This window comes from Physeter macrocephalus, chromosome 6 (genome assembly GCF_002837175.3).
Source record: "Physeter macrocephalus isolate SW-GA chromosome 6, ASM283717v5, whole genome shotgun sequence".
In the NCBI taxonomy this organism is placed as follows: Eukaryota; Metazoa; Chordata; class Mammalia; order Artiodactyla; family Physeteridae; genus Physeter; species Physeter macrocephalus.
Genome location: NC_041219.1, coordinates 86,290,191 through 86,315,034, shown reverse-complemented (window position 1 = coordinate 86,315,034; position 24,844 = coordinate 86,290,191). Strand labels below are relative to the sequence as shown.

The 24,844-nt window shown below is 53.8% G+C and overlaps 1 protein-coding gene, 1 long non-coding RNA gene and 1 other non-coding gene across 14 annotated transcripts in view; 2 read left to right on the top strand and 1 right to left on the bottom strand.

The window, feature by feature from the left end:
• The window catches only part of SMUG1 (single-strand-selective monofunctional uracil-DNA glycosylase 1), a 46,639-nt gene extending 33,670 nt beyond the window's left edge, over window positions 1-12,969 (bottom strand). For 2 of the 12 annotated variants that reach the window (XR_003680326.2, XR_003680325.2), the window contains exons 1-2: window positions 11,921-12,856; window positions 11,341-11,612 (exon numbers count right to left, since the gene is read on the bottom strand). Coding sequence is in view for 7 of the 12 variants with exons in the window: in XM_028491276.2 (XP_028347077.1) it covers window positions 7,732-8,259; window positions 9,296-9,583 (816 nt within the window). In the remaining 5 variants the exon portion in view is untranslated. Of the gene's footprint in view, window positions 1-6,738; window positions 8,260-9,295; window positions 9,595-10,820; window positions 11,065-11,340; window positions 11,892-11,920; window positions 12,857-12,931 lie in introns of those variants that run through there. The other 10 variants (XM_028491276.2, XM_028491278.2, XM_028491280.2 and 7 more) reach the window with 10 other exon arrangements.
• A 169-nt stretch (window positions 12,970-13,138) lies between these two features.
• LOC114486396 (uncharacterized) lies at window positions 13,139-18,638 on the top strand. Its single transcript, XR_003680042.2, has 3 exons — window positions 13,139-13,560; window positions 13,993-14,221; window positions 18,483-18,638. It is a non-coding gene; the product is annotated as an uncharacterized lncRNA (long non-coding RNA).
• On the top strand, window positions 14,969-15,041 carry TRNAE-UUC (transfer RNA glutamic acid (anticodon UUC)). Its single transcript has one exon. It is a non-coding gene; the product is annotated as a tRNA-Glu (tRNA).
• Window positions 18,639-24,844: the final 6,206 nt, after the last annotated feature.

Sequence of the window (24,844 nt, the reverse complement as noted above, 5' to 3'; positions counted from 1 at the left end):
GTCCTGCTGGGCCTGCGCCCATCAAGTCCATCACCACCACCACCCCCCCCCCCCCACTTCTTAACCTCTGCTTACTTTCCCTCCTCGGGCCTGCCTTGCTACTCCCAACCATCAGGCCCCCATTAGCACACATGGGAGGCAGGCTGAGGCGTGAAGGCTGGTGTGATGAGGCCAGAACAGCCCGGCCACGGGCCTCCAAGTCGTGGGGAAAGGCAAGGAGACTTGAGGGGAAGGCTTTGGGGGTGCGAGGCTGAGGAGGCCAGAGAGACAAGGAAACAAGCAAAAAGAATCAGAAGCTGTGATGAGATGGTGATCCAAGAGGGATGCCGAGAGGGCATCGCCAGAAAATAGGGGTCACACTCAGAAGCAGAAATGGGGAGAGAAGCAAGAGCCGACAGACGTCAGGAGCTGGAGACAGGGGGTGCGACAGAGAGTCTGACCCCCAGAGACAGACAGACGGACAGAGACAGACCAGAGGAAAGAGACAGAGAGACGCAGGAGCAAGACCGAGATAGGCGGGGAGGGACGGCGGCAGAGGCTACGCAAAGAGATGGAGAGATGCACGGACCGACCAGAAGGCTGCAAAGAAGGCGAGAGAGAAAAAAGAGCGGAGGCGGGAGTGGCGGGAAGTGGCGGGCGCGGGGCGGGCGCAGCGGAGCGGGCGCGGGCGCCGGGAGCCGGGAGCCGGCTCGTAAACGCCGCGCCGAGCGGGGAAATTGCCGCCAGAATCGCTGAGCTCCACAAAACGCTGCCCGCGCGGCCCGCCGCCGCACCCGCTCCAATCTCCAGCCTCATCGCCGCGCGGGCTGGTTATGCATTTAAATGTTATTTAATTGGATTGCGGAGGAGCTGGGGGCCAGAGCGGCCCCCGCCCCGCACACGCCTCGCGCCGGGGCTGCTGCCTCCACCACAAATCTGTTTTCCGAATCACAGATTGCAGCGCACCCCCTCCCTACCTCCTCCCCCAGCCCGACGGCTCCCCTCCGCGTTTGGGGTCCTTCTTCTGTTCCCCCCTCCCAAACGGAGCCAGAGGACACTCAGAAAGACACAAGTCCCCGGAAGATGTGTGAAAAGGCAGGGGCTACACAAAAATACTCCAGACGCACAGACACCCGATGGCAGCAAAAATGGGTCACACTGAATTACACGAGGGTCCATCTGGGAGATTTTTCAAAATGCAGAGACAAAGAAGATCCCCAGGGATCACAAAAGTCCACAAATGCATGTAATACACTGGAGACCCACGCTCTGTAGGGAACACATCACCGTACCCCTCGGAATGGTTCTTACAAAGTGACACGACCACACGGGGGCAAGATCTTGCTAACTCAGTGACTTTCATAGACCTTCCTAAAGCTAGGTAAGGAGTAAAACGCACATTCACTCTCACACTCAGAGCCACCATCACACCCCAATCGCTCAACTGCGGTGCCTTTCCACGGTTGGAAGGCAAACCGTTTCTTCAAAGACGTGTTCCTCTCCCAGTGCACAGCAGAAAGCGTCATCGGATGAGGTTCTGAGAGGCAACTGCATCAGTCATCAAGTTTCTTAAAACTGAACAAAGAAACAAAACTGAGCCAAAATCACAACAGGTAGGCTTGAGGGTAGACACCGGGAAGGCCTTCCTCAGAAGACAAAGTTTGAGATCCCAAGGGGTGAGACTGGGCTTCTCCCCTATCAACTGCAATAAGAGACCCATTTCTGCAGCCTGGACTAGGAGTCAGCACCATCAAGGTAGACGGAAGGACAAAATGACCTGCTGAGGCATGTCCCCCACACACTCCCAACCAGCCGACAGGAAATTGCTGGCCTGAAATGATCAGGGTCAAGATGCTTCAATTAATGAAAATGGAAATGGCAACCCGGCTTGGCGCAGGCCACCATGGAGGACTGTTCTGGGCTCTCGGCCACCCCCTCTGCCAGCTGGGCGTAGAGACTGACATCAGGCTGAGGTCCTTGAGGAGGAGTTAGGGGCAGAAGAACAGGCAAGAAGATGTGCAGGAAAATTCTATTGCAGTTGTTTTGTTTGTTTTGTTTTTGACAGAATGAGGGCCAAAACAAGGAGAGAGAAAAGAAAAAGGGAGAGAAAGTTTCCCCCAATACATAATTCAACCTTGACTGGTAAGCTTGGGCTGGGGCCAGGCTGGCATAAAGACCTCTGAAGAAGAAAGCAATTCAGCCTCCCCCAAAGCAATTTATTTCTGTATCACCTGATGGTCATAGCTGGGACGTTTATCCACCTGTCTAACCTCAATGTCTTATGCTCCAACTGAAATTATTTCCTTCTTTGGGGCATTAGGAAAAAATAGAAAACAGCTGGCCTACATCCTCCCAAACAGGACTATTTGGAGAATTGAGACCTAGTCTGGGCTGGGCCTATCTCTGTCCCCTCCCTCCATTCCACTCATCTTCTCTGCCCGGCAATGCCCAGGCTGAGTTTCTGGCCTTTTTTGCTTCAGCACCTGGACACCCCCTGACACACCTATTTCTGTTTTCCATCCCAGAGGTTCACAGAACAAGAGATCAAAAAGGAAGCCCCATTTCCCGTCTCCCATAGAGCCACGCCCAACGCCTGGTTCCGGCCAATCCTGGCCCCTGAGCCCCTCCCCTCAACCTTGCAGTTGGGGCTGAGAAATTCTTGGGGCAGTCTGACACCATTGGGTGTTCTCCTTTTCCGAACACCCATGCCATGGAGGTGGCAAGATTGAGCAAGTCATGAGAGAAGAACTTTCCAATCATTACCCTCTCTCAGTGGCACACAGCCTCCTATCCACACCGAGGGCTGATCCCTTCCTCAGTCAGTGTGCCCAGAGCACTGGGTTTAGAACTTGCTCACAGCACGTTTTCCGTTTGATTTATACTATAATTATATGCTTGTATCTCCCAGCACCAGACAGTGAGCAACATGAGGGCAAAGAATCATCTAATTCGCCTCTGTCACTCCCTACCGTGTCTAGCGTGGGGAATGGCACATAGCAGACATCAATAAATGTTTGTCAAACTGGGAAAGGAAAGTCAAGGACCACACAGTGGTCAAACTCAAGACTCAATCTTGGGTCTTCCCTGGTGGCTCAGGGGTTGAGATTCCGCCTGCCAGTGCAGGGGACATGGGTTCAATCCCTGGTCCGGGAAGATCCCACATGCCGCCGAGCAAATAAACCCGTGCACCACAACTACTGAGCCTGCGCTGTAGAGCCCGCGAACTACAACTACGGAAGCCCGCGCGCCGGGAGCCCGTGCTCTGCAACAAGAGAAGCCACCGCAATGAGAAGCCCGCGCACCGCAACGAAGAGTAGCCCCCGCTCGCCGCAACTAGAGAAAGCCCGCGCGCAGCAGTGAAGACCCAACACAGCCCAAAATAAATAATAAATCAATAAATATTTTTAAAAAGACTCAATCTGGCTTTAGGCCATCGTGTTTCAGGAAGGAAAAAAAACAGGAAGAGCCCCTTTTCCTCCCCAACACACTCCATCCTGCAGTCTCAGAAGCACTCCCACCCCAAGCACAGCTTGGTTTCTATCAAGTTGAGTGTGTGTAACTGTGTGCGTGTGCGTGCGCATGCATACACGTTGGAGTGGGACCTTGAAGACCCCATCACTCCTCTGAACCGGAATTCGCATCACCATCGCTGGGCAAACACAACAGACTCTGGAGATACTCATGTCACTGGATGGGCACCCTGGGGTAGATGTCCAAACCCAGATGCGAGCACCCAGATGTGCATTCGTCCTGGACACCTGCTTTGTGCCAGGTGTGGGGTTACATACGGGGAAAGGAATATGAGGCCCTCTCCCTGCCTTCAGGGCATCCAGTGCAATCCTGTCTTCACCTTGGCTGCATATCCACAGCACAGAGAGCAAAATAGATGCGAGGCTATACTTCAGACCTCCCTAATCAACGTCTCTTAAAGTGGAGCTGGGACGCTTGCCTTTTTTAAAACCTCTACAGGTGAACTGATTCACAGTTCTATCCAACAGAACTTTCCACGATGATGGAATGTTCTGTATATGTGCACCATCCAATCAGTAGCCACTGGCCATGTGTGGCTATTGAGCACTTGAAATATGGCAAGTGACTAAACAGTTGAATTTTTTATTTTGCTTAATTTTAATTAAACAGCCACACATGGCTAGTGGCCAACGTATCAGACTGCAAAACTCTTGATGATCCCAAATCACTTCAATTTGGCTTTAAAATACTTTTCACAACATTGTGGGGTTTTGCCACGCCGTGTGGCTTGCAGGATCTTAGTTCCCTGACAAGGGCTCGAACCCAGGCCCAGGCAGTGAAGGCACCTGAGTCCTAACCACTGGACTGCCGGGGAATTCCCTTACAATATTGTTTTGTAGCAGCTGACATCACCATTCCCTTTGGCCCAGGAGAAAACAATGAGCTTCCCCTCCCTAAGGACACTCTCATTTGTACTGAAGAAACTGTTCTAAAATGGATTGGGGGGTAGGGGCCAGTCTGGTATTTTAAGGCCTATTAGCCAGCTAAGCCACCACACCAGCCTCCATGCCCAGACTGGAGGAAAGGCTCGGAGTACCCATTTGTTAGAGGTTGACATTGGTCAGGGAAGAAAAAGCGGTGACCTGATTTTAGGTGCCTGTTATGGACTGAATTGTGACTCCCCCAAATTCCTATTGAAGCCAAGTTAAACGAGGTCATAAGGGTGGGTGGCACCTTAATCCAATACGACTGGTGTCCTTCTAAGAAGAGAGATACCAGGGAGGTGCACACGGAGAAAAGGCCATGGGAGGACACAGCGAGAAGGCAGCCACCTGCACACCCAGGAGAGAGGCTTCAGGGGAAACCAAACCTGCTGACATCTGCATCTTGGACTTCCAGCCTCCAGCACTGTGAGAAAATAAATTGTTCAAGCCCCCCAGTCTGTGGCATTTTGTCATGGAAGCCCTAGCAGACCAACATGGTGCCCTTGGGAAAAGGCAGGCCCAGGACCCTATTCAGGCTCTCCCTGAAAAGATGCACCCCATGAACTGAGGTCAACAACCCTCTAGAAGCCAGATCCAGCAGTGACTCTGCCACATCTAAGCCTTCAAGTCATCATCTTGGTCACTACTATTCAAGAACCTCTACGCACTGCCCAACCCTACCTCCACGACCTCATGATTCTCACCCCAATGCTAGGCTTTCACCCCACCCAACGCTATCCCCCTGAGACATCTTCCCTACACACTAATCCCCTCCCTTCCCATTCCTGACCCCACTGCACCTACACTGCCTCCTATATGGCTTGCCCCTCCATCCCCCATCTGCTGGGTGTTTCAAGTGCATGTTCTGTGCATCTCATTTCCTTCAGTGGACTGCAAATTCTCAAAGATTAATTAGTCTAGCATTCAAGACCTTTCACAAGCTGGCCCCAACTTAGCTCTCCACCTTGTTCTCCAAACTGGGCCAAGTCAACATTAATCTACTCGCCAGCCCTTGAACAATGCTCTTCTCTAAGCTCTCCAAAACTTTCCCAGTCCCTAAAGCCACCTGAAATGCCACCTCCTCCAGAAAGCTCTCCCTGACTACCTTAGCTAAATGCATAAGATAACAATGGCTCCTATCTCTGTGCAATTATTCCAGTGCCCAGTTCTAGTGCTCTAACTGGGGCAATAACTACTTAGAAAGAGAGGAAAGGAGCCTAAGGAACATGGGGGTGCAAAACTGTAATGTAATTCTGATGCCAACCACCCGGAGTTAGCACAGACCCCTCAGGTTTAAGGGCAGAGCCCCCAACAAGACTGCCCTCACTGTAGATAACCAACTTCAAGTTTGGAGGTCCCCAGGCCACCTGCACTGCTGACTAACTGGCTACAAATTCAAGGGTTCCCACATCCTCCTCAGGCTCGATAACTTGCTAGAATGACATAGAACTCAGGAAAGCACTCCACTTACAATTACAGTTTTATTATAAAGGATACAAATCAGGACCAGCCAAATGAAGAGACACATAATGCAAGATCTGGCAGGCTCTCAGTTTCCACGTCCTTTCTCCCAGAGTCAGGACACATCACCCTCCTGACACATCCACGTGTTCACCAAGCAGGAAGCTCACCTTAGCTTCCATGTCCAGAGTCTTTATTAGGGTTTCATTATGCAGGCATAAGTGATTGAAATCATTGACCACGTGGCTGAGCTCAGCCTCCCGCCCCGCCTCCCCTCTCTGGAGGGCAGGCTGATATCACCTGGCTTGAAGCCCAAGCCCTCTAATCACACTGTTGGTCTTTCGGGCACGGTCAGCCCTCCTGAGTCCAACTCCAGCATAACCTCAAGTGTGAACTGAGGTTCCCACCATGGATGACAAACTCCTAGCACTTGGGAAATTCTGAGGATCTAGAGGCTCCCTCCCAAGAACCAAGAATGGAGGCCACTCAAATTATTTATTATACAATGCGGGGGGGACACATGTTAAAAATCTTATTAATTTTGAGAGCTGGAGATGACCTGTCCTAGGAGCTAGAGTCCAACCATGTGTTCCTTATTAAGCTGGTCTCTGCCCCCAACTGAATTCACTCTCCCAGCCCTTACGAAAGGGGCAGCCATTCAGCAGACTTAAGAAATGAGTCAGCTGGAGATACCAGGCTCCCATCCACCCATCAGAGTGCCCCAAGTAGCAGACAAACCACTGGACAGGCCCCTAACAGAGACCCTGCAGCTTTGGTAAGGCAATGAGAGACTGTTCATACCACCCCCAGCTACCCAAGAGAACCCTTTGCAAACAGGAAGAGGTAAGAGATGGGAAAATATAAACTACCACCTTCCACCCCTGACATGCAGGAGGGAAAAAGAGCCAACACAAAAGGGTTTAGGAGCTTTTAATGCTTAGGCGGAAAATTCACAGGCTGGGTTTGTCATGAAGTCATTAGTCCATCTCTGGTGGGGCAAGAATCTGCCGTCACTCAGGCTACAGGTGGAGGCCCAGACCCCTACCCGCCCCCCCGGGTCTCTGGGTCAGAGGGGCTTCCTGTGGAGTGCAGTGCAGTGCCTCCCCAACCTGGGGGCAAGAAAGCTAGAAAAGGTGTAATGAGCGCCCACGTGCCAGGCACAACGCAAGGCACCTGTAAGGGTTATCGCAGTTGATCCCCACACCAGCCCCATGAGGCAGGGACCCCATTTTATAGATGAGGATCCTGAGGCCTGGAGAGGTCAAGCAACTTGTCCAAAGTCATAAAGTGCACAAGTCTCAAAGCTGGGATGGAAATCCAGGCCTTCTGGCCATTCCCACGCTGCCACACTGAATTGTCTCTCTCTGACGCAGCCTCAGTCTCCCATCAGAAGTTCACCCTCAGCAGCCATGACCCACGCTTTGTCCTGGTCCCCGTGAGGCAAGGGGTGAGCTGAAGGAAGCCGTTCTAGGAGGACGGGTGGGGATCCTGGCAGGATCTTTTCTCTAAAACAGCAAATATGACCTCGGAAGTCACTGTTCAGGTCACTCTCCGCCGAAGAGAGGCTCCAGGGAAACACTGAGGTAGAGCAGTTTGCAGGTGCTGGCTCTCTGTGGAGCTGGGTACCACAGACCAAAGCAGCAACGCTCAAAGGGAGGTGAGGTGGGCAGGAATCGGGAGGGCAAGCAGGAGTAGTGTCTAAACTGCCGCGGCAGGTCCCGGCAACCAGGGAGCCGGGGGGGACCTTGCCGCTGCAGTCCAGGAGGCGCGTGGCCATCTGCTTGCCCCGAAGGACCCAGCGGACCTTGAACAGGTCCTGTGTCGGCCGCAGGGGTGCTCACTTCGTTAACAGCGGCAGCAGCCCCAGCTCGCTCAGTCTCTCCTTGGCCGCCACCTCCCAGCCCTTGTTGGCCTGCGGGCTGCGAGGGGAGGGGTGCAGGAGCCCCTCCACCTGGACCTCGGGCATCAGGCCGGCCAGAGCTCGCCGCGCCCGCTGCTCGGCCAGGCGGCCCACGCCCACCACCAGCCTCACCCCTAGCAGCTGCACCTGCCGGCACAGGGCCGCGTCACAGACCCCAAGGAGCTGTTCTCGCTGCTTGGCCGGCAGCTCGGCGGGGGTGACGTTGCGCCCGCTGGGAGCCAGGAGGAGCAGAGGACACAGGTTGTGGACGAAACAGTGACGGAAGAAGACCTCGGGCTGTCCGCAGAGGTCCCGGAAAAAGCCCCAGAACCGGGCACCACTCACCTCGGACTGAGGGCACGCCAGTCCCAGCACTGGTCGCTTGGGGTGCTCTTGGGGAGGGGTCTGCACAGGCCCCCCAATGCCCAACCAGTCCCGGACTACACTCACTTCCCCAAAGGGCACCTGTGGGGAAGGAGAGACACACCAGGGCTTCAGACTGGAGACCTGACGCCTGGGCTCTGAACCAACCAGCCCCTCTCCACCCTCCAAGAGGATCTAGCTGCGCCCCACTCACCCCCCACTCCAACCACCTTCACCCAAGGGCCTGAGACAAGGATTCCTGGCCCTTGGTTTGAGCCTGTCCCTCTTTCTCCAATTGTTCATGTGGCTCGCGGTCCAGGAGGATCGATTTGTTTGCCTCTACCCCACGAGCCTTTGGGACCAGGTACAGGAAGCGCGTGGGGGATATGTGGTCCCACACAGGGCGTGACGGGTAGCAGGGGGGACAGACAGATGGCCTGAGACAGAAAGGCGGCCAGAGCTAGAGGAGGCACAAGGACAGGGCTGACCACTGCTCTCTGGCTGCCCTCTCAGCCCCAAGCCTCAAGCTGTCGTTTCCATCGATCATCATGGATCACCTTTCAGCCCCCAGTTGGGATCAATAAAAGCGATTGAGCCTCCTGCCCTGAAGCCTCTTCCCCTCCCCCACCTGCCGAGCTCCCGCACTGAGGGGCAGTCCCTCATCTGGAGGTCTGAGAGGGATGCAGGCAGGCCCTGGAGTCTGCTCTGTTCCGAAGCTCTCCTCAAGCTAAGAAGCAGAACCCGGGTTGCCGGAAAGTCCTGCCATCTCTTCCCTACCCACCCCGGTCAACCAGTCTCCCCACGGACCCCATAAGTCCTGGTCCCTCTCCTGACCCCAAGCACGCTCTAGGGAGAGGGGAGATCCGGCAGGGTAAGGAAAGGATGGGGCTGGCGGAAGGAAGGGCTCTCGGAGGCAATTAGTGGACAGCTCACAGGGGAAGCGGAACTACCATTAATGTGCTTGGTTAACTAGTGGCAGCGAGGCCAGGAGAGCGTCTGAGACCACAGGAGCCAGTGTATGGGGCGGGGGGCGCCCACAGACGTCCACAGCCGTGCGCAGGCTCCCCACGGCGCGCGCAGCCAAGCACGCACCCTGAAGCCTCCCCCTCCACCCAACAGGGGAAGCCAACCTCTTTACCCCAGTCTGGGCCATGCCAAAGGGTCCTGGGTTCATGCCCAAGAAGAGCACTTGCTTGGGCCCCTGGCAGTAGCGGGTCACGTAGCTGCGATGCGGCTCCCACGCATACTCCACAGGGTTGTAGATGGTGCCCACAGGCTCAGAAAGCTGCAGCTGCTTCAGCTCAGCGTTAAGCCGGAGCTCCTCCTCCAAGAAGCCCTCGGCCGAGCTTCGAGGGGAGGGCTGGGGCTCCACCAGGGCACCGCTCTCATGGAGGGGCCCCGGCGGGAAAGCCTGGGGCACAGCCATGCCACCGTAACCTGGAAAAGAGATGGACAGAGGCCCCAACGGCCCCAGTCATAGTGTGGGAGGGATCCAGGCTGGCCAGGGCCCCTACTACCACTTCCCGGGCTCAGAAGAGACTGTCAGTCGACCCCAACCTCCAGGCAAGCCCTCACTCATCTCAGCTCCTGGTAATGAAGGGCCCTTCCTCTTCTGGATTCAAGTATCCTCCCTCTTCATATATTACCTGGTGAGCACAACCCATAACCACCCATCATCCCCCACTCCAAACCTCCTTTCCATCAGGCTCAGGTTTTGAGTCACTAGTTCCTAGGCCATGCCTAGGTTTTCAATAAATATTTACATGGCAAACTTTCAGCACCTAAAACAAGCCCAGCCAGGGGGGGCTGTGTCCTGGAAACCGATGCGCTGAAGGATGGGATATGCAGGTGCACAGCCACAGCCCAGAGACTAATTACAGAGCTGATTACGATAGCTTCCAGGTGGTGAGCCCCTGCTCTGTGCCAGGCACCCCCTCACTGACGCGCACAACCACCCCACCAGGTGGGTATTACCGTTCCCACGTTACAGGCGAGAGAACTGAGGCTCAGCAAGATCAAGCAACTTGCCCAGGGTCGCGCACTTAGCAAACGATGAAGCTGGGATCTGAACGCAAACCACCTGCCTCAGTGCGCATCACCACCCACACCCATCTTGCCTCCGACGGTTCGATCGGCCACCCTGCTAATCCTGCGACCCCCCCAACCCCAGCCCAGCTTCTTGCCCACGTTCAAGAATCCTCAGTGGTGAGTGAGACGATCACCAGACTCACACGAGACTCCTACAAGCTACGTAACCATGGCCAGAGCCTCAGGTCTCCTCACCCAAACACTAAGAAAAGCAATATCCACTTAAAAATATTGATATAAGAAATGGATTGAGAAATTGTGTGTAAAGGGTGGCCCGGGGGAGGTAAAGGGGGAAGGGAAGAGAACGAGAAAGAGGGAAGGGGGGAAGGAGGAAGAGGGGGCACCCCAGCGAGCTCTGTAACCCACAGAGGCCATTCCTTCCAATCTTCCTTCTAATCACTCCCATGCAAACCCAGTGGTCCAAACTGACCTTTCCATTCACACTTTCAAAACGCCCTTCCTACCTCAACTCCCCAAACCTTGCACGTGCTATTTCTACAAGGCCAATTTTTCACAGACTCCTTGAGTGAAGCACGACTGTGAGTCCCCTACCCCTCCACACATCCAGATCATACCTCCCCTTCCAGATGCAGCTCGAACTATCCCTTTGGTAAAGCCGTCCCTCTTCGGGACGCTGCACCATTTGCTGTACCTTCCCAGCCTCGCCCAACCCAGGTAGGGCCGGCGTGAGGCCTGGGAATCTGTATTTTAAACAGGCTTCTTCAAGCGATGCTGATTGTTGGCGACGCCTGAGAACCGCCGCACGTCACCATGGTTAGTTGCTTCTTCATGAATCCACACCTGGCCTCCCGGACTAGACTTGAGGCAGATCAGAGAGGAGACCCTGTTTAATTTTCTTCCATAGCTCCAAGGTCCTAGCTTTTAATAGGCAGTCAACAAACACCTGCTCAGCTGTAGCCATACCATCTTTTTTCAATCCCGTTTAAAACTACCTTCTGGGAGTTCCCTGGTTGCCTAGTGGTTAGGATTCCGGGCTTTCATTGCCATGGACCAGGTTCAATCCCTGCTTGGGGAACTGAGATCCTGCAAGCTGTGCAACACAGCCAAAATAAATTAAAAAATAAATAAAACTACCTTCTACCAAGGAGACTTTCCTGATGGACTCCTCTCCACTTCTACATCCTGAGTTCACTCAAGCCTCAGCTGCCTGCTTTGCCCTCTGCTTGCTTCTGAGGGCTTGCCAGGCTCTGGCATGTTTCCATCACATCTGGGCCTCCCTCAGGGCAGGGACCATGGTTCTTCTCCCTCTCAACCCCTTGCCCAGGTCAAGAGTAGCCTCTTCCCCGAGATGGGACATCAAGGTTGACACAACAGTTTGATCCATCAACCTGTTCTCTGACCCTAGCCTAAGGAAAGTGGGAGAGAGAAAAAAAAAAATCTTAAATCAACTATACCCCAATATAAATAAAAATTAAAGAAAAAAATCAGGGCCAAACTTAGGCAATCCTTCCCTAGACTGATCTCAGAAGTCTTTAACTGATCTGTCTGGGTGGCTACCCACGGCCAACTGAACTCAAACAAAAGCTGAGAAGGGAGCTTCGGAGAACTCAATTGTCTCAGGGGCCCTTGCTTTGCATCTCCCCACACAGTGCCAACATTAGTAGACTGGCTGCTCCAAGTCTGGGACCTCTCTCAGGCCTTAAGTTGAGCCTACCTTTGATCTTTCGGGACCCACGCTGAAGACAGCAAGGCTGGGGGTACACAAAAGAGTGACAAGGTCTTATTTTCAGTGTTCCAGAATTTCAAAGCCTGACCGGATGGCAAGAGCTGCAGGCTATGTGTCAACTGACTCAAATTCTAGTCCTGGTTTTATCTCTAAGGTTCTCGTAAGTCATTTACCTCTCTTCTCCATGAAATAAAAATCACAAATTCCATCCAACCTACCATCAGCTGTTAACTCATTTATACTTTTCAATATTTATGAGTATCTTACATGATAGGCACTGTGGTAGTCTCCTGGTGGGGAAGAAGTCCAAAATGAATAAAATGTAAGCTAGGCTCATAAATGACTGTGACAAGACAGATAAACAATTGTTATACACTGTGATTCCAGCTTTAATGTCCTGAACAAAACACCATGAAAGCCCAAAGGAGAAACTTGGATGTCCTATCTAAAGTCACCCAGGGCCACAGACTTAAGAAAGGCAGATACTTTCTAAATGACAGTGTCATATTAATTAAGAGCAAAGAAAATGGAGGGTGACCCACCGATAAGTCTGGCCACCCAGGCTCTCTGACACTAAACCCAGCAAGTGCAGAAGGAATCCAAGACACTATCCACTCCCCTGTCCCTTGGGGGCACTCCAGGAATCCACAGGGACAATCAGCAAATCCTTAAACCAATAATGATAACAATAATAATAATGGAGCATGGACCCAGAAACAACATTTCATCTCTCCTTCTAGTTCCGAGGGGGCTGACGGCTAAGCTCCACAAGAAATCTCGACCTCCGCCCGCGGGCTCCGCCCGACGGGAAAGCCTCGTCTTCGCAGGCCCCCCGGGCGGCTCCATAGGCTCGGCTCTCCCTGCGCCGGGCGAGCCCCTGACGCAGCGAGAGGCCCCGAAACACAGACATCCCGACTCCCCGCCTGCCCCCCACGGGGAGCCCGGGGAGCTCCCAGCCCGCCCCCAGCGCCCCAAGTTCCCAGACTCCCACTTCCTTACCTGGTCAAGCGCCCCATCCGGTTTCCGGTTCCTTTCCCCCGCCCCTCGGCGCGGAGGACTGTGGGAATTGTAGTCTACTTTGTTTAGGGAAGGCGATTGGCGTAGCTGCGGCCACTTCCGCCGGAAGTTACCGGAAGGTGTGCTAAATTAGCCCTAAGTGACGCTGGGGATTGTAGTTTATTCTTTTTTTTTTTTTGTCCGCGGGCCTCTCACTGTTGTGGCCTCTCCCGTTGCGGAGCACAGCCTCCGGACGCGCAGGCTCAGCGGCCATGGCTTACGGGCCCAGGCGCTCCGCGGCATGTGGGGTCTTCCCGGAGCGGGGCATGAAGCCGTGTCCCCTGCATCGGCAGGCGGACTCTCAACCACTGTGCCACCAGGGAAGCCCTGTAGTTTATTCTTTACAGCGGGGCTATATCCTGAAGACTTGAGAAGTGAGAAGCCAAGCTCTGTAAGGACCTTGGAGATCCTGGATTCTAGCCGTAAAGGACATCACCTTTCCAAAAGTTCATCCACAACACTTTTCCCAAAGGGATTGTCAATCAAGGAGTTTCAACTATCCGCAGTCTCTCAACTCACCTGAGGGTATTAACAATGGCTACAGACCATTTCTAGCCCTCCTTCTGCCCCAGGTATAAGAGACCTCTCCTTTGCAGCTCTCCAAGGGCTGTATATAGAACATCCACGGAGGCACTTCTGGCATCTCTAACAACTCCTTAGTAATGACTTTGAGACTCTTGCATCCCCCATTACTGTCCGAGACCCTGTCTCCATGGCTTTACCATTTCAGTTCTCTCCCTACTCTGCTCTGCTGTCTACCCAGCTCTATGACCTCCCATCCTTCCCAATCCTCCCCATCGAATACTCTGTTCACCACACCTTCCTAGACCAATTTCATGGCCTCATCTAACAGTTCATTCCCTCCCACCTCCCCACCCCAATACTAATATCCAAAGCTGTCCCACTCCTAGCTTTGTTCTTGTCCTGTCTCTGCATCTGTTTCTGTGTCTTGACTATAATATTTTCATTAGACTATAAACACCATAAGGCCTGTTATCTTGTAGGTTCCTTCCATCCCCCTGCCCTGAATACTCCAGCACAGCCATGACTGAGACCAGGAAAAGCAGTCTCCCTGCAGGTGGAAACCAATGAATCCCAGAACAGGAAGAGGTGAGAGGACAAGGATGCTACCCCCCTTCCCTAGCCTCCCCTGCTCTCCTGCCAGCAGACAAAAACTTAAAGGATACAGGAGGAGCTTCAGGAAACTGTGAGCAGTGAACCTCTGAACCACAGGTGAGAAACCACCCCTACCCTTGCAAGACTTTGGAAACTGAATTAATCATCCACCTCAACAAATTCCGTTATTTCCTGAGCTTTCATTTGTGCCAGATTCTCTCCCTCTCTGTGTCTTTGACTCTCTCTGCCTATGTAAATGTATCTCTATCCCTAGTCTCTTGTATAGCTGTGTATCTGTGTGTCTCTCTCTTCCTCTGTGTACATTTACCTCCCTATCTCTGCTTTTTTCTCTGGAATGAGTGAAATAAGAATATCCTGGGGGCTTCCCTGGTGGCGCAGTGGTTAAGAATCTGCCTGCCAATGCAGGGGACACAGGTTCGATCCCTGGTCTGGGAAGATCCCACATGCCGCGGAGCAGCCAAGCCCATGCGCCACAACTACTGAAGCCTGCGCTCTTGAGCCCGCGTGCCGCAACTCCTGAGCCTGTGTGCTGCAACTACTGAAGCCCGTGCACCTTGAGCCCGTGCTCTGCAGCAAGAGAAGCCACTGCAATGAGAAGCCCGCGCACCACAACAAAGAGTAGCCCCCGCTTGCTCGCCCCAACTAGAGAAAGCACGCGCGCAGCAATGAAGACCCAACGCAAAAAAAAAAAAAAAGAATATCCTGAACTTCTAGGCAGGTCCCTGCTCAGGCTCCTCTATCTCCATAGATCTATGCATTTGTGTGTTTCTAAACAAAAATTAGGAGGGAAGGGGAACCACACGGGTGGTGTTATCTCATTGCTTAGAAATTCTAGGAGGGGATTCCCTGGTAGTCCAGTGGTTAGGACTCGGCGCTTTCACTGCTGTGGTCCCAGGTTCAATCCCTGGTCAGGGAACTAAGATCCCTCAAGCTGCGTGGTGCAGCCAAAAAAAAAAAAAAAAAAAAAATTCTAGGAACCTCACCAACCCTTTGACAACCCTCCTGCCACCCCAGCCTTTGTCCCTTGCTGCCAAGCACTATCATGGCAGCCCGTCCACACTCCAAGTCTGTTTACAGGACAGTAATGAGTGAAGTGAGTGACAGGCAAGCAGAGATCACCAGGACCCCCACCCCCAATTCCAACTTCCTGGGAGTGTTGGATAACTGTTTCTGTCCCTGTAAGACAGGGACCCCAGAGATAGGGAGTCCCAACATGGGAGAAACTGAATCTTGGGCAACCCCCAGTGAGTGCCTGTAGCTGATCCCACAGTGGCCTGGGGGCCTTCTCTGCCTCTAGTCCTTACTACTCCTCCCCACTTGGCGAGCCCCTCTCGGGGAAGATGGAGGTGAGGAGCTCTCCCGAAGTGGAGGTGATTAGAAAGAGATCCATAGACTTTCAACAGATGGAGCCTGAGAGATGAGACTTTGGCTGGGGTGGAGCCTCCCAGCCTGCCTTGTCCAGGTCTTAGTCTCCTAGCCCTCGGGAAGTCTCCTGGGGGCTGGCTGACTGGGATTTACAGATAAAGCTTGTGAGGAAGCAGCAGAAGCAGATCCAGGCTGTGGCCTGGACAGAGCCTAGAGAGTTGGGTCACTCCCTGGGGGCCAGCCAGGCCTGGGGCAGCGCCCTCAGCTGCCCACCAGCCTGCTTCTGGGGCTGGAGCCCAGGCGGGAAGGGGTTAACCTGCTGGCTTGTTTTCTTTTGGTTTCCCTGGGCTGCCTGGGCTGTATTGGGCCACGAGCGCCATCTATCGGCCTCTGGAGGTCCTAGCTCAGACTCCCAGATCACTTGGGCCTCTAGGCTGATCTTTCAGCCCTTCCCCTGCCTCCAGGCTCCCAGGGGAGGGAAGGGGAGCTGTCTAGCACAGGGCTCCAGTGCAGAAAATAGATATGAGGATTGGAGAAGGTGAGGGCCACGTTTCCCCCTCCCCAAGTAACAGGTATCACCCTGTTGGCTCCTGCTACCTGCATCCTTGGGAACCCCAAAGGGCTTCAGGTGTTTGTCTGCCAGTGGAGCTGTCTCACTTGTCCTCTCTCAGTCAGCCCAGTAAACAAGGAGCGTTGGAGAGGAGAGGCGATGTGGCAGAGGGCTTTAGAGTGTGATCTCTGGACTCTGACCACCTGCATTGGAATCCCAGCTCTGCCATTTACTAGTGGTGACCTGAGGCAAGTTATTTAACTTCTCTGTGCCTCAGTTAACTCAACTGTAAAATGGGATAATCATTGTAATCCAGGTCTTCTTTTGTGATAATTAAGTGACTTAACTACGTCAGGTGCTTAGTACAGTGGGTAGCACAGGATTGGTGCTCCATAAAGGTTAATTGTGTTGCTGTTATGGCCATGTGCCAGGGTCTCAGGCAGCTGCTAGTCTGAGGACCCCAGATCCAGGCCACAGAGCCACATCAGACACACAAGCGGGAGGACAAGACTGGGCAACTCGTCCCTGGAGTGTTCCACAAAAACAGTGACCCACACGAGCTAGGTTTGGGGGGCTGGAAGCTCAGGATTGCGAGGAAAGTGGTTTCAGGCCTCCAAGATCAGCAGGAGATGGGATGAGGGGAAGCTGTAGGAAGGAAGGGCATTAAGGAAGAGGCATTAACAAGCCCTTAAAAGGACCTTGAATTAGGGAAGTGGCGAGGAGTCCCTGATGCATGGGGCAGGCGAGAGCCACTGCATCCCAAAGACATGTCCTCCTTGGTAAAGAAAGGCTCAGAAGTCTCAGGATTTGATCAGGCTCCCCACGCCTCCAAAGATACATCATATCACAGCCGCAGCCCAGAGCTCCGTGGGGACTTAACCCTCGATGTCTCTCCCCCAGGCTGGTGGGGAGGGGATTCATAAATGGAGAAAGCTATCTGTAGGTCCTGCAGGGCCCGCTCCCACCTCCTTCCTATACCTGGAGAACCAGGGGAGGTAGGCTGTGAATTCATCCATTTGTTTCTTTTTTTTTTTAAATAAATGTATTCATTTATTTATCTATTTTTGGCTGCATTGGGTCTTCGTTACTGTGCGCGGGCTTTTCTCTAGTTGTGGCGAGCGGGGGCTACTCTTTGTTGCGGTGCACGGGCTTCCCACTGCGGTGGCTTCTCTTGTTGTGGAGCACGGGCTCTAGACGTGCGGGCTTCAGTAGTTGCGGCTCGCGGGTTCTAGAGCGCAGGTTCAGTAGTTGTGGCGCACCGGCTTAGTTGCTCCATGGCATGTGGGATCTTCTCTGACCAGGGCTCGAACCCGTGTCCCCTGCATTGGCAGGCGGATTCTCAACCACTGCGCCACCAGGGAAGCCTCACTCCATTTATTTCTTAACAGGTTCAGGCATCTCCCTGTCTCTGTATCTCTGCCTTCATCTACCTTACTGGGAAATGGGTACGCAGGATTCTTCTCCAAGGGGCGAGAGTGAGGAGCAGAATGCCGCCCTCTCAGTTAAGGCAGAAATGCAGAGCCAGCGGGGCCCCCATCCCAGCCTTACCACCCCACTGCCCCCTCCTCAGCCCAGAGGCAGCACAGACGAGCTTTATGGATTGGTGGCCTTTACTTAGCTGGAGGCAGGCGACGGCTTCCAAAGTCTCTCCAACTCAGGTGTTCTCCCTCTCCTGGGGCCTGGACACCTGGGTCCCCAGGAGAGGAGGAGGGACTGGCTGGATGGGCTGATTTGCATCGCTTACTTGGGAAGCAATTATCGGAGGAGCTGTCAGCTCAGTGCAGCGCTCTCCTCGCTAATCGGATTTCACCAGAGCCTGGGGCTTGTGGGGGCTGAGTAATTTGGCTTGATGCAGTGGTGGGAGATGTCGGGGCCAGGAGGCCGGACAATCTCTCTGAGTGGTGTTAGAGTTGTCCAGAGCAATTATCCTGAAGGGACCACACAGATATCAAGACAGACAGAAAGCCAAGTGGACTCGTCTGATCGCTAGGTCCTGCAGCAGGAAGATGAAAGTTATACTTCGGGCAGAGTGGGAGGTGCATCTCCCACAGATTGAGCCAAATTAAGCAACTGAGAAGTCAAGATGAGTCTCAAAGAGGGTCCAAGTAGCCAAGTGGGAAGAGGACCCAAGAACCCCAGCTTCCAGCCTACCCACCACCCAGGCCCTCCCCTTCCCTGCCCTGCTCTGCCAGCAAACCAGCCACAGAGCAGGGACCTGACCAAGGATGAGTCTTCCCAGCCCAGCTCCTCCCCCTACAGTGTTTCCAGACCACACTTTCCCTGCCCCTGCCTCTGGCTCTGTCACTTGTCTTCTCTGGTCCCTGCAGCCTTCTACCTGCCCCCTCCTTCCCACCCACACTACCACACTCCATCTCTCCCCACGTTTTGCAATGGACTGCTGACCCCTCTCCCTGCCTCTGTCCTCCATCCCATACCTTTCAGAGTAGTGAAGAGGATGATAACAAGAACCAACCTTTACTGAGTGCTCCTTCTAGATGAGACAGCACCCTAAGAACTTCATGTGGATTCTCCCATCTAATCTTCACACTAACACCGTGAGGGAGATGCTCTCGTATCTGCATGTACTGATGAGGACACTGCTGCTGACCCAACTTCCTAAAGAAGGGACCTCACCTGAGCTTGGCATCCCAAGCTACCAGGGCAGCCCTGGCATGTGGTTCATGTACAATAAATCTCTATTTGCTGAATTCATGATTGAATGAATGATTTACCCTCTCCTCTACTTCCGGCTGACCTCCAGCCGGGTAACATCCACATCCCGGGAGTGGCCTCCCAGCTCTCTTGTGTCCTGACGCCCCCTTCCCTCACCATCACAGCTTAACCTCCCTCACACCTCTCCACACATTCTGTGCTCCCACACATCAGAGAGCTTGACCCCCTCATCCTCTCCTGCCTTTGCGCCATGGCCCATCTTGCCCCCCTCACCTGGAACATTCTTCCCTCCCCATCTCTGTTACTGAATACATTCTACCCACTCCCCAAGGCTCACATCAAATGCCACCTCCCCCTGCAAGCATTCCCTGATCCTCCCTTTGCTTGTCACCAACTGTTCAGTTTCACTTATTGCTAAAATGCTTATGAACCTTGCTAGACTGTATATTTTGAGAGATCAACCCTTAGTCTTCTCTCTCCTGAGCACAGGCCCACTGCCTTGTACCAAGTAAGTACTCAATAAATAGCTGCTGAAAAGATGAATATCTGTTCTCTATTTTTATCTCATTCAGAGATGCTCTTATGGTGGGTTGAAAGCATCACTAAGCTTTCAAGGAATCTCGGAGTTGAGGGTCTGGCACTTACCAGCAGTGTGACCTTAGGAAGTTCATCACCTCTCTGAACCTTGGGCCGGCCATTTCGTTCTTCACCTAGAAGAGAGGATGACAATGCCTTACCTCGCAGGACATGTGAGGCATCCTCATCTTATCTGCGTATCTGTCTCTGAGCTGTGGGGATCTGGCTCTTTCCATCTTTCTGCCTCACTGCTGAGCCTCTGCCTCTCAGACTCCCATCAGTTCAGGTGCATAGCGCAGGAGTCCTACCACTCAGCTCCCTCACTGTCACTCAGGCGTGTCGATTTTCCTGATGCTACCATTGCCAACGGGGAGAGGGGGTGGTCTCGCCCTTCCCCAGGGAGCCCAGAGGGACCAGCCTCACCTTGGCTCCCTCTCCGGCTTAGCAAGTGAGACCTTGTGTTCTCCCTCTGAAAATATTAATAATAAAGAAACAAGGCACTGGGCATGGAACTGGATGCAAATTGGCCCCAATTCTCAGTCCAAGGAAGAGAATGCCTGAGCTAGGGACTCAAGAGAAATCCTGTGCTCATTTGCATGTCATTTGCATTGTATTTACATGTGATCAATTTCACGTTTAAATGCGCAATCCTCCCTCCCCAGGCTTCCCCCCTCAGGGTTCCCTCAGCCGCTGCCCCCATCATTCCCCCCAGCCCCTGGCCCTCTTCCCCTGGCCCCTACCACAACCCTCTCCATCCTTTTCCTCCTTCCTACCAGGGTCCCCGGCTCCCCCACCTTTACCCTCAAGGACCCACTTGCCCAACACCCAAAATAGATTCCGAGGGTCTTATCCCTCAATTCAGGAGGGGCATCCCTGCCTGTCCCCTCCCGCCCTGAGCCGGGCGGGCACAGCAGACAGCAAGCGCGCCTCTCAGCAAATCCCAACCCCATTCAGCCTCGTGATTAATGGTGCTGCCCTCCCCATGAACCTGCCTTTAATACTGAGGAAGTTATGAAACCGCTATACATCAGCAGCTCCGGCCCCGCTGCCCCCGCCCGCCTCCTCCTCTCCTCCACCCCCCACCCTCCAGCTCCCTCTTCAAAATCTCATTTGGGCTCCTGCTGCCTGGGCCCACCCCTCCTCCGGCCTTTGCTGGGAGGAGGGGGTGTCTGCCCCTGCCGCCATCCTGGTGAGGACCCACATCTCATTTTCCCTTCCTCTCTCCCTCCCCGCCCTCCAACCCCCCCCACCCCCGCCACAACCCCATGGCTGCATCTCCGGACCCATTTAGAATTGCTGACATTTTATCTGCATTACATACATCACTCCATCCCCAGCAGCCATCTCTCATGGATTGTCGGGGCGGGGGGGGCGGGGAGCGGCGGGGTGGTCCTGAGCTTGGGAAGATGGTGGGGAAACAGGGTAAAGGTGGGGAGATAGATAGATAGATAGCACTTCCTCTACGCCACTTTCCCCTCGGGCCCTCTCCCCCGGCCACCTGGGAAGTTGCGCAGGTGGGACCCTAGGGTAAGTTGGTACCCTAGCCTCCTCATGTGAGTCCCTGCTACGTCACAACAGCAAAAGACCTTTTCTTAGCACAGACTAGGGAAGGCCATGTTGCCCAACACCCCCCTCCCATGGGGCTCCTCCACAGGAGATTATGAATGTGGTTGTTTAATCTCTTTTAGCTGACCTGTCATAATATTTCCCATACCTGTCTATTCGGAAGTCCCTCTGAATGTCTAACCACTGTATCTCATGCTGCAATCATTATTTTCCTCTTGCTTTGTCCTTAGAAGTTTGAAGAGCAGTATTACGTCTCAAGTGAATTATGATTGCCTGAGCAATCATAAATACAGTCACTGGCCCACACCTCTGAGTCTTATAAGCACAATAAGAGGCAGAGGGTGGGGCCACCCTAGAAAGGAGGAAATTGAAACCCAAATTCAAGAAGAGGAAAGGCGAGAACCTGTCTGAGACCAGGAGGCAAGGACCCAGGGGTCCCACAGTCCCAGTGAGCAGTTTTCTCTCCATAGAGAGATGGCCAAGGCAGAGGGCAGCAACAGATAGAGAGGTCTGGACCAACAGACAGACGGCAGAGGGGAAAAAAGGAGGAGCTGGGAGAGAGACAGGTAAACAAAGAGATAAACAAACAAAGAGCTAGACAGACAAAGGGACCATCAGCCTGGGACAGGCAGACAGGTGAGAAGAAGCCAACAGAGGCACTGGTGCAGCGTGTCCCAGGCTGGACACATGAGAAGGGCTCCCTCCATCTGTCTCTGTCAATCAGGGTCTCTGGGGCTTTTTGCCCACTGGGTCCGCATCTATCCATTTTCCTGGGAATGTGTGTTCTCCTCAGGCCTCTCCACACCCTGTCCCTTACCCTTCAGTCTCCCCAGCCATGCCCCATCCCTGTCCCTCCTTCTGTCCCAGGTCATCTCTCTGACCTGCCCTTCACTCGCCCTCTCAGAGAGATTCAGACACTTCCTGTGGGCTTTGGGAGGCTCCCACAGGAACCAGGCCAATCCTCCAGGGATGGACAGGATGGGCAAGGGCTCCAGCTTGGCGGGGGACAGCTCCCAGGCCTGCAGAAGGGAGAGAGCAGCATGTGTCCCCATGTCTGGCCAGGCTTAGCCAATGAGGCAGGAGGAGCCCTGGCAGGGAAGGTGAAAAGACCCTCTGCCCCCACCTCCTCCCATGACTCAACCTCAGACCAAACAGACCTCAGGCAGTGGGTCTAGGGGAGAGTGGCTGATTTACATGCTGTTTGCATCGCATTTGCGTGTCCCTGATTCCCAGTCATCCCACAGACCCTGTCTCTCCAATTCAAGGCTGTCTCCAGCTCAGTCTGGTCCCTAGGAGGGTTGGGGGCAGAGAGAGTGTGGGCAGGAGGGAGGGTGGGGCTCACACGCTGGTGCCTGTGAGTCTTTCTCTGACACCCCCTGCCAGCACAAGTCACATTCCTGCCCTGCCAACAGGCAACTTCCCTCCTACCTTAGAGCTAGCCTCTCAACCCCATTCGCCAGCCACACATTGTCTTACAGACATGACTTTCACTGTCCTGCCTCTGACCTTTGTCCCCCCATTTCCCCCAGCCTTCCCACCCCTGTCTGTTTAGCTCAATATTAGCATCCTTTAAGGCCAGGCACTAAGCCCTCCTCTTCCTTGAAGATCTCCCTGGTCACACAGCCCAGAGTGATCATAATACTACAGTTTTCAGTACTGGAAGGCACCTCAAGAAACCCCACTGTTTGTCTTACCCGTCTTCAAGTAATGACGCATCACTATCCCCATTTTATAGATAAGGCAACTGAGACCCAGGATCAGTTAAGTAATTTCCCCAGGGTAGTATAGGCAGCAAGTAGGGAGGAAGTTCAAGCCCAGGACACTCTTCTCAATGTCCCTTGTCCTACCCTCTCCTTCTCATTCATTTATCGGGGAGCAACGCCCTGTTCTGGAATCCTCTTGTCTGGCTGGTGAGCAAACCATTAGATCTTGTTGCTTACCTTCTCCTGGATTGGGATTTTAGTCTCCCAAAAGCTCCCTGAGAACTACTACAGCAGTTCCCTGAATTCTCCTTTCCCCTTCCTAGCAACATGTCTTTGCCCATGGTGGATCCCTCTGAAAGGTCTGTCTTTCTTCCCACCGCCTTATGAAGCAGGAAGACTCCAGCTCATCCCTCATAACCCAGCTCAACTATCACCTCCTCGGTGAAGCCTTCCCTGATTTTCCTCCATGGCTCCCCAGCACCGCATTTAAGCCTTCGAGGAAGCGCTTGTCACCTGCTGCTGACACCCCAGCCTCACTCCTTAACTGAGAGTCCTTCAAGGGCAGGGATCACCACATCCCGTTCAGCTCTTTCCCCAGAGCACATATTGTTTAACTGGACCAGATTTCATTACCACCTTCCTTCCCCAGCCCAGCCCATGAACAGAAGCATCAACCTCTTGGGGAGGTCAAGAAAAAAGCCCAAGAAGTAGGAACCATATGCAAGAGAAGTCCCAGGAGATGGTCCAGGGGCACAGGATGTGCACTTCTTGGTTTTCTAAATAATCCCTTTCACCGAATTTAATGCTGCATGGAGAGATGAAGCTGGAAGAACTGAGGAACAGAGCTGAGGGAAAAAGGGGGAACAGGAAGAAAAGAGGTGGGGCAAGGGACAGAGGGAAGAAGGGTCAGAGAAGGGCAGTGAGGAAAGTGGGGAGGAGAAGCGGGGAGACCAAGCCTATGAGCCTTAGGCACATCCAGCGGAGACCCCGAGCTTTGGGCCCTAGTATCATTTTGGGTCCGTTTCTCCCATCCGGGCACTTCTCTCCTTCTCCAAGAACAGGTGAGTCTGGAGTGGGGGTGGGGGTGGGGGATAGAAGCACCTGCTGTGCTGTGAACCCTGAGGCCCTTCACACGCAGTCTCACAAATCTCGCCTGAGATGCAGGAGTGCTTATTCCCACCCTACAGATGGAGGCACTGAGGCAGAGAGGTATGCCATTTGCCTCCATGCTGTGGGGTCAGACTCCAAAACTCTGCTTTCCCCACAACCCCAGGGCCCTCTTGGCATTGAAGACACACAAGGAAGAGGGACAGGGCTTCTCTGGTGGCACAGTGGTTGAGAGTCTGCCTGCCGATACAGGGGACACAGGTTCGATCCCTGGTCCGGGAGGATCCCACGTGCTGCGGAGCAACTAAGCCCGTGCTCTAGAGTCCGTGAGCCACAACTACTGAAGCCCACGTGCCGCGACTGTTGAAGCCCGCGCGCCTAGAGCCCGTGCTCCGCAGCAAGAGAAGCCACTGCAATGAGAAACCCGCACACTGCAACAAAGAGTAGCCCCCACTCGCCGCAACTAGAGAAGGCCCGCGCGCAGCAACGAAGACCCAACGCAGCCAAGAATAAATAAATAAATTTTTAAAGAATAAGAAAGAAAGAGGGGCAGGCGACATTTCACGCTCCATTTGGAAAGTCGAGGCGCTGAGGACAGAAGGGTACCAGTCACCTCCACACCCCACAGAGGACTTTGTGACGTGCGGGCCGTCTCCCACTCCAGGAAGGGGCCCCCCACCCCGCATCAATGGAGTCTTTGCCTAGTAGGTTGGCGATGTTCAATGTGCTCTGTCATTTTCTCCTTCCTCTGCCAGTGATCACCGGCCGGTGGAAGGAGTGATTCAGGTGTTTTCCTTTGAATGACCCCTCACAGGTCTCTTCCCATCCCCAAAGCCCAAGGATCCGGCAACATCCATGGTTCTCTGAGGCTCGGAGAGGCCCAGGGGCAAGCAGTTGTACCCAGCGCTCCTCTCTAACCCACACTAGGGAAGTAGAGGTGGGAATGTTGGATCACAGCGGACTCTCCCCAGCCCCACAGAACCAGAGCCTCACCTCAGATGAATAGGCAACTTCCCTGTGTTTCGCCTCCCTCAGATACCAAGCCCAGTGGCTCATGCCCCTCTCGGTCGGGAAGTCCCTCCTGATGTCTAGCTTACGTCTTTCCTGCTGCTGCCTATCCTGTCCTTGGCTGTGACAGAGCAGAATCTGCACTCTAATGGTCAGGGGGTGTGGAAGAAA